Source organism: Corythoichthys intestinalis, chromosome 12, assembly GCF_030265065.1.
Source record: "Corythoichthys intestinalis isolate RoL2023-P3 chromosome 12, ASM3026506v1, whole genome shotgun sequence".
Lineage (NCBI taxonomy): Eukaryota > Metazoa > Chordata > Actinopteri > Syngnathiformes > Syngnathidae > Corythoichthys > Corythoichthys intestinalis.
Window position 1 is genome coordinate 10182877 of NC_080406.1, and position 12043 is coordinate 10194919.

Here is a 12043-nt window from a genome sequence, read left to right on the forward strand (position 1 = left end):
CGCCAAACCTTTTTCTAAAAGAGGAAAGAAAGAAGTTAAGGAAGAACTTTTATTTTTTTAAAGCTTGTAATCAAGTATCAAAACTCACAAAAGTCAAATAAAGCAAACTGTAGTAAAAAAAAAAAAAAAACAATTGCCAGATTGGGGGCCCCCAAGTGGTCAGGGGCCCTAAGCAGCTGCGTAGTCTGCGTATAGGCTGGGCCGGCCCTGGTGTTAGTAACAACCGCTTGCATCGCGAGCGCCCGCCATTCTAAACTTTATCCGCATGTATTTTTTTTTTAACCCGTCAATACCCGTCGACGGTATGTTTTGCCCATTGACGCATTTACGTCATCGATGACGTCGACAACGTCGACTAGTCGGGACGGCTCTAAAAATTTGATCCAAAGCTTTTTTGTAATCGAATTACTTGAGTTAATCGATTAATCGTTGCAGCACTAATTAATGCTATATAGTTTCAATCAAAACTGCAGGAATTTTTTTAGGTCGACTTTTTAACAGAATTATAAGGTTCCCATTAAATTACACAAGTGTACCTACTTTTACAGCCAGTGGGTATAATGTAACAAGATGTTCATCATGTTATTGTGTGAGTGTAAAAATATATTTTAGTGCTCTCATTAGATTCGAGTGCCCCCATACGCGCACTCCTCTCAGGTTGAGCGACCAATCAGCTTGGACTCAGCGGGCTAGTTTGCTCCTAATTGGCCAGATAGGGGAGAGGGAAGCTTGGCTGTGGTCACAGTTAAACACATGTTCGCTTCCTTTTCTCCGTGGAGGATGCGTTCCGACGCAGCGGGGAGTTTTCGGGGTTATTATTTCATCACGTTTGAAAAATAAAACTAAGAAGGGGGGAGGCGCAGACTTTTACGCACGCTCAAAAATCTCTCCGGACAGGCACGGATCAAATTGTAAACTGTCCTGTGGAATATACACGATTAAGGAAACTTTTTAAAAAGCTGATAACTGCGCTTTCTTCTGGTTTTCAATCTATTTTTTTTTTAAATATAGCTGTTTTGCCTCCAAGGACTGTTTTTGCTCTTTTGCGCAATCTAGAAGAAGAAAAAAAAAGTCCAGATTTATGATTTGGGGTATGGCAACAGCCACGTCCAGTCCGTACCTTGCCAACAGCAGGATTTTAACCGGCCCAGTCCACCATTCCGACCGGAGAGGCGGGGGCATGCAGCCTGCAAACGGTGCAGTCACCTCGGTGTCTTCCAGCGCGTTCAGAGGGGACCCCTCGGTCAAGATGGTGCAGAGTGACTTCATGCAAGGGGCCACCATGGTGTCCAGCAACGGGGGGCACATGCTAAGCCATGCACATCAGTGGGTCACCTCGCTGCCCCACGCAGCAGCCGCGGCGGCTGCAGCGGCGGCGGCTGCGGCCGCAGCAGCCGAAGTCGGGGCGGCTTGGCCGGCCAGCTCCCAGCCCCAGGAGACGAAGAGAGGCGGCGGGAGGGAGGACCTCCATTCAGGCGCCGCTCTACACCATCGCGGTTCCCATTTAGGAAGCCATCAAGCGCACCCTGGTGGCTGGGGGGGCTCCATCAACATTAGCGAGGGTCAGACTCCGCAACACCAGCACCAACAGCAGCAGAGCCTTGTTTACTCGCAACCCGCCGCCTTCACTGTCAACGGGATGCTCAGCACCCAGAGCCTCATGCACCCCGGTGCGCTCGTACGCGGGGACTCCCCAGAGTTGGACCACCCTCATCACCACCACCACCACCCTCACCATCACCATCCTCATCACCAGCACGCCCACCATCACCACCAGCATCACCACCACCAGCATCATCATCAAGAAGCGCACTCGGATGAGGACACGCCGACTTCTGATGACTTGGAGCACTTCGCCAAGCAGTTCAAGCAGCGACGCATCAAGCTGGGTTTCACGCAAGCCGACGTGGGTCTGGCCCTAGGCACACTGTACGGCAACGTATTTTCGCAGACCACCATCTGCCGATTCGAGGCGCTGCAGCTAAGCTTCAAGAACATGTGCAAGCTGAAACCGCTGCTAAATAAGTGGCTGGAGGAAGCCGACTCCAGCACCGGGAGCCCGGCCAGCATCGACAAGATCGCCACGCAGGGGCGCAAAAGGAAGAAGCGCACGTCCATAGAGGTAAGCGTCAAAGGCGCGCTGGAGAGCCACTTTCTCAAGTGCCCCAAGCCGTCTGCGCAGGAGATCAACGGGCTGGCGGACACTCTGCAGCTGGAAAAGGAGGTGGTGCGCGTCTGGTTCTGCAATCGCAGGCAGAAGGAGAAACGCATGACGCCGCCCGGGCTCCCACGAAGCCCGGACAACGCGTACTCGCAGGTGGGCAGCATGGGTGCAGACACGCCGCCACCCTCCATAGACTGCAAGAGGATGTACAGCGACACGTGAACGTGACACCAAACCAAGCGGACTTGTTTTTTTTCTTCGTTTTGTCTAACATTAGACGATTAATAATCAACTTTTGTTACAATTCCCTGCGTATCCTGTGTTCCACTCTTTGGCCTGTGTGTGTATGAGTAAGTGCATGTGCGAGTGTGTCATTTCACATCAGCACAAAACTCATTTTTTATGCATCACTTTCTTGAAAACCTAAGAGAAAAACATTAAAATACATTGACTTGCTTTAATTTCGCACTGACTTATTCCCCGAAGCAAAAACTTACCCTTTATGTTTCTTATAGTTGTGTTTGTACTATAGTAGATATACCATTGAAAAATCTCATTTCAGTGTTCACTTATTATTGAGATACATGTTTTCCAAGTACAAAACATTCCTTCACATGTTCATGTCAAATGTTTCGTATTGAGTGATGCTTTGCGCTATTTATTTTCCCTTCATTCTTACTTTAAGTGAAGAAATGAATTATTTAATAAATTGGACCAACCTGGAGGATGACATGAAGTGAACATCATTATTGAACACTGTTTATATATTATACAATATAAATGGCGGAAAACACAGACAAGACTGGAAAAGCAGTTTCTGCTCTTGCACTCCTCTTTAAAAGAAACTGCTGTATTTGAAGCCAAAACAACTGTTGTGTTTGATAGAACAATCTGTATGCTGCCGTAGCAGATTCATGGCGCATTAAGCCCCCAAACTATTTTTAATTTGCCCGTTTTACCCTGAAAACCCCCGTTTACACACGTCGCGCAACCGCTTTTGTTTCAACCCAGCCATAAAACGAAGGTAATTAATTATATTTATAATTCATTTTTAGCTTAGAATCATTAATTGATGTCTAATATTTCGTTTAAAAAAAAAAAAACGACTTTAAAAACTTATTCACTCGCATATTTTAAACTTTTAAACAAATTACGTCACATTGAAAAAAATTGTGCCTATAAAAAAGTCATTGATATTTACCTCATAACTTTCGCTAAATTGTATTTTTTTGTTACTATCGCATTTTCCCCAATATGTTAGAGGATAAATAATCGATCCGAACAAAGAAAAATTGAAAAAAAAAAAAAAAAAAACATTTAAAAGGGTAAATATATGAAAAAGAAAATCTCGAGCACTCCTTGATGTCTGCGATTTGTGCATCGCGACCCTTGTTATATTACCATGTTTCACCCATAAATTCCCCAAAAATCCAGCTGTGGCCACTGGCCATTCACAGCTGTGTCTTGACACTCAGTGATACATGCTACACGGAGTTTTTGGATCGAAACAAGGTAAGTACACGATAATATCTCATTAAAGTCCCGGCATCTGTAATTCTGCTCTCGCATGTTCTCACCTCCAGATAGGGTTTTGCTGTTTAAAAAAAAAAAAAAAAAAAAAAAAAAAAATTAAATGCCCTCCTGTTCAAAATTTTTCTTCCCCCAGAAAATTCAGATTTTAACCTATCCAATGATGTATCACACGTGCATATGGGACAATTTTGAAAGTTAGCTAAATTGGGGGTCTCAGAGCAGAACTTCAAGTCACCTGAGTGTTTTCCGCCATATACAAAAGAATATTAAATCATATTATTTTTACCGCTCAGAGCAACCGTTCCAAACAGTATAGAGGCAAACATTTATAATAAAGCACACCTTACAAGAAAAAACATTTATTAGTGTTACCGTAAAAATGTATCTACTAATGATATTCTCAACGTTAGATGCAGCCAACAATAAAAGCACATATATGGCAATTTAGTATACTTCACAGTTTATATTTTCTTTACCATAAGTGTAACGGTACCTTTGTGTGTATTAACTATTTCGATTTATAACTATCACGAGGACTTTTTGGCAATAAGACTTTAAAAAGTGTTAACCTAGGGTATCCTTATGTACAAAATTGACTAAATATGAGCTAATAATTTCATGCAGGACGTATAATTTACAGTATTCACAGCAAGGGCGTAGGTTTGGTCTCAACATTGGTAGAGACACTAAAACAGCATAACCTGCATGTACACTTTTTGCTGGGGACGGGACATTAATATGACCAAACAGATTGGGTACATTTCTCAAATATAGCTACGTAAAAATGAAAAAAAGGTTACAATAAAATTATTTTCATGGGAGAAAGTCATTTTTCAAAATGCTTGCTTCATATGAAGGAAATTTACAGTGGTTGGGGGGGGGGGGGGGTTTGGGGGTACAAAAATGTGCATCGGCTGCAAATAAAAATATATTTTTAATGATAATAGATAGAAAATACATTTTAACATTTTATTTAGGGAATAAATGCACAAAATGCACAGTTGGATTAACGTTAACAGTAGAAAAAGTACAGGAAGACACTTCACTAAACAGCTTTTTACTTGAGTTTTACAGGTTAGCAAGTTCACACGGTTTAATGTTATGCTAACTCTGATGCAGGTCGGACTATCAGTTGCAAAAGTAGTGGTGTGTTCCCCACCTTCACAACATTGATGTATTTTTACATTACTTAAAGTGGCTGCTGCTGGCCGGAAAAAAAATACTAATATCCCTCCTCTTAAAATGGGGCGGAGGAGGCGGCATGTCGACATGTATTTCTGTTGGGATTGTGTGAATGTGGAAGTTCTAGTCATCAGCCAATCAAATGTGCGTTTGAAGGAGAAAAAATGGACCAGCACATTCATCAAGTGAAAAGGGGTAAATGTAAGTCTGAACATAATGTAGGGTCAATTCTATCCGTACATCTTATGGGAAGACAATCTAAATTACCTATATAACTAAACTCATTATATAATGCAAATAAGGTTGCTTAAAGGTTGGTGGGGACAATATGAGCATCCCTAAAAGTTGGTGGTATTATGTCCCTACCGTTCCTATGCAAACCTACGCCCTTGTTTCACAGTGACACATTATTGAGGCTTTATAGAGTGTTAACAAAGGGATTATCTGCTATAACCCCATAATAAAAGGTCTGCTGACAAATCAAGTTTATAGTTTTAGCACTAAACATAAGGTATAAAATGAAGTTGTCTTTAAAACGTACTTGTTTAAACATGTTTAAACTGCAAAATTTACTATTGAATTATATATTTGCAAAATGTATGAATACCATAATGTAATGTAATGTATTGTGCTACACACAATTTAAAAAAACAACATATTACTGATCTGGTTATGAAGCCCATTAATTGCACTCGCACATGTTGACAGCTTTGTTTCTTTGTACCAGACCAATTATACAGAATATATACTGGAAGTGTGAACATTTTCCACTAAGCTCATAATTTACACATAGGCGGAATTTCACTTTTGGGGCAGGAGAGGCACAACATGTTGATGACCCCAAAACGCAGAGTCAGCAATAAAATTAACTTACAAGAATATTTGTAATAATAAGTTGGCGATGATTGTTTTTTTGGTTCCCATCATTCTTGAGGGGAATTCTAAATCAGGCTGCTTAGGCAATACTTTTCGCCAAGATCGTCATCCATTGAATTTGGTACGCCCGCCGGTGTCGTGCCAATGTAGTTACCCCTGTCAAAAAGTATATCCCCTGGGCAGAGCCATATGGAGGTAGATTTGTGTCTTTATTATTTAATCAAAAAAAGTTGCTTCAATCAAAACATATATCTTCAACCAAAAAAAAAGTCGCTTAAAAAAAAAAAAAAAAATGTATTTGAATGCAAAAATAAATTTGAAACACAAAAAAAGAACAAAAAAAATGCATGTGAAACCTATTTTTTTTTTGATTAATTTTTATTTATTTATTTTTTATTGAAGCAACTTTTTCATTGAAGTAATGTTGATTTGTGTTTGGGCCACATTTTGGCTAGAATATGTTTCTCTATTATTCAGTCAAAAAATTAGTTGCTTCAAAAAAATATAGACTTTCAATAAGAAAAATCACTTCAATCAAAAAAAGAAAAATTTCAATCATTAAAAAAAGTTTTTGAATGCGAAAAAGTATTTGAGATTGAAAACTTTGCATTTGAACACTTAATTTTTCATTGAAAATGTTTTCTTTGATTGAAGCAATGCTTTTTGTGTTTGGGCCATGTTATGATTAGGACATTTGTGTCTAAATCATTCAATCCCCAAAAAAGTTGCTTCAATCAAAATAAATAAATAAATAAATCAAAGGGAAAAAAATCATTAAAATTTTTTTTCTCATATACATACATACATACTAGGGGTGTTAATCTAGTTAATTACAGCTTAAAAATTAATTAATCGTAATTAATTGCAATTAATCTCAATTCAAACCATCTATAAAATATGCCATATTTTTCTGTAAATTATTGTTGGAATGGAAAGATAAGACACAAGATGGATATATACATTCAACATACGGTACATAAGTACTGTATTTCTTTATTATAACAATAAATCAACAAGATGGCATTACCATTATTAACATTCTGTTAAAGCGATCCATGGATAGAAAGACTTGTAGTTCTTAAAAGACAAGTTATAGAAATTTTATATCAAAACCCCTCTTCATGTTTTCGTTTTAATAAAATGTGTAAAATTTTCAATCAAAAAATAAACTAGTAGCCCGCCATTGTTGATGTCAATAATTACTTACACAATGCTCATGGGTGCTGAAGCCTATAAAATCAGTCGCACCCAAGCGCCAGCAGAGGGCGGCAAAACTCCGAAAGACACAACAAGTACACCTTTCACTGTGTTCTCATTTTAATCTGTTTGAGCGGGGCATTTGTGCGTTAATTGCGTCAAATATTTTGACGCAATTAACAGCCCTAATACATACATATAAATACATACATACATATATATACAGTGCCTTGCAAAAGTATTCGGCCCCCTTGAACCTTGCAACCTTTCGCCACATTTCAGGCTTCAAACATAAAGATATAAAATTTTAATTTTTTGTCAACAATCAACAACAAGTGGGACACAATCGTGAAGTGGAACAAAATTTATTGGATAATTGAAACTTTTTTAACAAATAAAAAACTGAAAAGTGGGGCGTGCAATATTATTCGGCCCCCTTACGTTGATACTTTGTAGCGCCACCTTTTGCTCCAATTACAGCTGCAAGTCGCTTGGGGTATGTTTCTATCAGTTTTGCACATCGAGAGACTGACATTCTTGCCCATTCTTCCTTGCAAAACAGCTCGAGCTCAGTGAGGTTGGATGGAGAGTGTTTGTGAACAGCAGTCTTCAGCTCTTTCCACAGATTCTCGATTGGATTCAGGTCTGGATTTTGACTTAGCCATTCCAACACCTGGATACGTTTATTTTTGAACCATTCCATTGTAGATTTGGCTTTATGTTTTGGATCATTGTCCTGTTGGAAGATAAATCTCCGTCCCAGTCTCAGGTCTTGTGCAGATACCAACAGGTTTTCTTCCAGAATGTTCCTGTATTTGGCTGCATCCATCTTCCCGTCAATTTTAACCATCTTCCCTGTCCCTGCTGAAGAAAAGCAGGCCCAAACCATGAAGCTGCCACCGCCATGTTTGACAGTGGGGATGGTGTGTTCAGGGTGATGAGCTGTGTTGCTTTTACGCCAAACATATCATTTTGCATTGTGGCCAAAAAGTTCAATTTTGGTTTCATCTGACCAGAGCACCTTCTTCCACATGTTTGGTGTGTCTCCCAGGTGGCTTGTGGCAAACTTTAAACGAGACTTTTTATGGATATCTTTGAGAAATGGCTTTCTTCTTGCCACTCTTCCATAAAGGCCAGATTTGTGCAGTGTACGACTGATTGTTGTCCTATGGACAGACTTTCCCACCTCAGCTGTAGATCTCTGCAGTTCATCCAGAGTGATCATGGGCCTCTTGGCTGCATCTCTGATCAGTTTTCTCCTTGTTTGAGAAGAAAGTTTGGAAGGACGGCCGGGTCTTGGTAGATTTGCAGTGGTCTGATGCTCCTTCCATTTCAATATGATGGCTTGCACAGTGCTCCTTGAGATGTTTAAAGCTTGGGAAATCTTTTTGTATCCAAATCCGGCTTTAAACTTCTCCATAACAGTATCTCGGACCTGCCTGGTGTGTTCCTTGGTTTTCATAATGCTCTCTGCACTTTAAACAGAACCCTGAGACTATCAGAGAGCAGGTGCATTTATATGGAGACTTGATTACACACAGGTTGATTCTATTTATCATCATCGGTCATTTAGGACAACACTGGATCATTCAGAGATCCTTACTGAACTTCTGGAGTGAGTTTGCTGCACTGAAAGTAAAGGGGCCGAATAATATTGCACGCCCCACTTTTCAGTTTTTTATTTGTTAAAAAAGTTTCAATTATCCAATAAATGTTGTTCCACTTCACGATTGTGTCCCACTTGTTGTTGATTCTTGACAAAAAAATTAAATTTCATATCTTTATGTTTGAAGCCTGAAATGTGGCGAAAGGTTGCAAGATTCAAGGGGGGCGAATACTTTTGCAAGGCACTGTATATATATATATATATATATTATATATATATATATATATATATATATATATATATATATATATATATATATATGAAATTATAAGCAAAGCAAATGACTGTCTAAGCTGCTCGAAAAATAATTTCGACCCATTATAATTTTTTTTTTTTGGTTCATTTCATTCATTTTTGTTGCAGTTTTATTGCTTTACAACTTTTATATATACTGTATATAGGAAAGTCAATTACATTCAATGACACTTTTTGGCCACCGGCCTGGCCCCTCTGCCCCCCCTCAAAATCCGCTTATGAATTTACAGTTTAATCATAAAAATGTGTTCGATCCTTGACGATGAAATTACCTCAAGAAACATTCCGACTGAGGCTCTTTTTAAATACTCTGGCTAAATCTTGCCCAGTGCAAGTCTTTGCAAGGAGAATGGGACTTTTAAGACCAGGTTTTGTTAATTTCATGGACAGGCACAACCCTGTGCTTTGGATAGAGAACAGCATGTGCTGGATATGGGGTTGAACTTTGCCAACTCCTTCCCGACTGCTCAGTGAGATGGCTTTTTTGCATTCCATTTCGCGGTGGCACTTTTGCTGGCGCAGCTCGTCCTCGGATGGAGCGAAAACCTGTTCGTTCAGTGGAAATTTTATTGGTAAAAAAGAGGCACGTAAAGACTGCCTATCACCTGACCGTCTGTACGGAAACTTGGTCGTAACAAGCTCATCCGTTGATGACTCTGAGAGCCAAAAAGAAGTTTTATATTCTTGATTAAGGCTACAGTGCTGTAGTCTGGAATGTCTTGCCTGGGTAAATGAAAGTGGTTACTTCTGTAGAAATGTTTAACCCCTTATAGCCTAATGTATCACATTTGATACACTTAGGATTTCATTATTTTGAGACTCTAAGCTAGAATTTTGAAATTTCTTTTTTAAATTAAAAGAAAAAGATGGATGCAAGTCAACACATGCATCTGCAGGTTCCATGAGAAAAAGAAAATCTGGATTTAGCCAGGGTTATAGATATTACAGTGCTTATAACACATATTCATTGTGATTTTTCTTTTCTTTTTTTTTTTTTTTTAAACAATTTTGAAAAAAGGTTCCATTAACACCTTATTTTTCAAATTTTGGCATTCTCTGACAGTTGCTTCATGTTGCAGGCCTGAAAGGGTTAAACTTTGACTTAAGATATGGCGGAAAACACTCAGGTGACTTGACATTCCATTCTGAGACTCCCAATTTAGCCAAATTTCAAAATGGTCTACTGCGATAAACTCAAACATACGCAGCATTCTAACGCTGGATTTAGGTAGAAACAGAAACAGGACGAAAAATTTTGTGCCAAAGCAGGCAGGATTCAAGGTAATTCTTATATAGAATAGCACCATGCATGCACTTTGAAATCTTGTGAAAACAACAAAATGAATAGAAAAAAATCAGCATAACTTTAGCTTGAAATATTTACGTAGAATGACTGATAACTGCCTGTTTTGTGGTTTTAACCAAGAATCTAGACAGTTTTACGTTCATATCTATAGAAATTCTGGGATTTATGCCTTTATTTAGAAGAGTTTTCCATAGGCTTCATAATTATATTGACGGGACACATTCCTCAGACACGGCGCCACGTCTTCAAGTAGGGGGCCGTCCCACACTGCGCTTCAGTTATTCGCAGTCGGTCGCAGTTACTCAATACATGCAGCGATCCAACGCCGGATTTAGGTTGAAAAAGTATGAAAGCTGTACCGCATACAAACAGGAAGGATTGTCTCAGGAGTGATTAATTCCAGGATTCAAGGTAATTATTATATTTTTCGTACCATCAGGCCCAGGCCATTTGGGGGCCCTAAGCAAAATAATGCAAAGGGGCACATATTTTTGGCCCACCATTTCATCACAGTGTATTGTGAAACCCATACATGCAATCCAACCCAAACGTCCATATTTTGTATATTAATCAGATTTTGTTGCACTGCATACTTCAAACTTCTCACCCCAAATGATTGTCAGTACTTACAGTAGATAGCGCCAAACCTTTTTCTAAAAGAGGAAAGAAAAGTTAAGGAAGAACTTTTATTTTTTTTCAGCTTGTAATCAAGTGTCAAAACTCACAAAAGTCAAATAAAGCAAACTGTAGTAAACAAAATAGAATATAAATTAAACAATTGCCAGTTTGGGGGCACCCTAGTGGTCAGGGGCCCAAAGCAGTTGCATAGTCTGCGTATAGGCTGGGCCGGCCCTGCGTACCATGCATGCATTTTGAAACGTTGTAAAAAAAATATATGGGAGAAATTAATCGTTACGGCATTGGTGTCATAATTTGCAATATTTACGTATAAAATAAATGCTAACTGCCTGTTTTTTTGCTTTTAACCAAGAATCGAGACTGTTTTATGTGATATCTATAAAGAATTCAGGGATTTAAGCACTTATTCACAAGGATTTTCAAAGTAAAAAGCTCTTTGTGGTGATAAGGTGGCGCCACAGTGGCTTAAAGACTAGCAGCACATTCAACGTATTTACGTAAAATAAATGCTAACTGCCCGTTTTTTTGTGTGTGCTTTTAACAAAGAATCGAGACTGTTTTACATCCAAATCCATTAAGAACTCAGGGATTTAAAGAGGATGTAGTCCCCTGGGAAAATTTTAATATTCCATCATTTATCCATAAACGCATGCCTTTTGTATTCATATCATGCCACTTTGTGTAATTACACACAAGAAAATGAGAGAAATTTGGCTCGATTGTCAAGCTAAAACGACCGGCGCCCGAGATCTGGCAGATTGTGTGCGTGACGTCACGACAAGTGAAGAGAGTCCCACCGGCCACTAGGGGGGCAGCGCCTGTCTGCATCAATAGAATTCCTTCTAGTGAGGGGAGAATTAGGTGTTTTGAGCTGTTTATGCTGATGCATTGTGTTCGTCCTGCACATATTCCAGGTTCCCTCATGAAGAAACACCCCTCGTTGTCAATAAAAGAGTATTCAGAATTGACAGTTAGGGGTGTTTCTTCAACAAGAAAAAGGCTCAGTGCTTTAATACTGAATGGCGGCGATGATAGCAGACAATTTCGTTTCTAGTTTCAGCGACGAATCCGACGTAGAAGGACGTAACGAATGTTCATCTAATGGTGACGAGGAGAGTTACGAACTTTAATCGGTGTCTTAGGTTACCAATTTGAGCCCAAACGAACGCCAATGCAGCGTAATGAAACGGTCATTGAGGGGAGCAATGACACTGATGAAACATCG

The 12043-nt window shown here is 39.4% G+C and overlaps 1 protein-coding gene across 1 annotated transcript; it reads left to right on the plus strand.

The window, feature by feature from the left end:
- The first annotated feature begins 1081 nt into the window (after positions 1 to 1081).
- LOC130927097 (POU domain, class 3, transcription factor 3-A-like) lies at positions 1082 to 2527 on the plus strand. Its single transcript, XM_057852645.1, has one exon. The coding sequence runs from the start codon at positions 1082 to 1084 to the stop codon at positions 2384 to 2386; it is 1305 nt and encodes a 434-aa protein (XP_057708628.1). The 3' UTR covers positions 2387 to 2527.
- The last annotated feature ends 9516 nt before the right edge of the window (positions 2528 to 12043 follow it).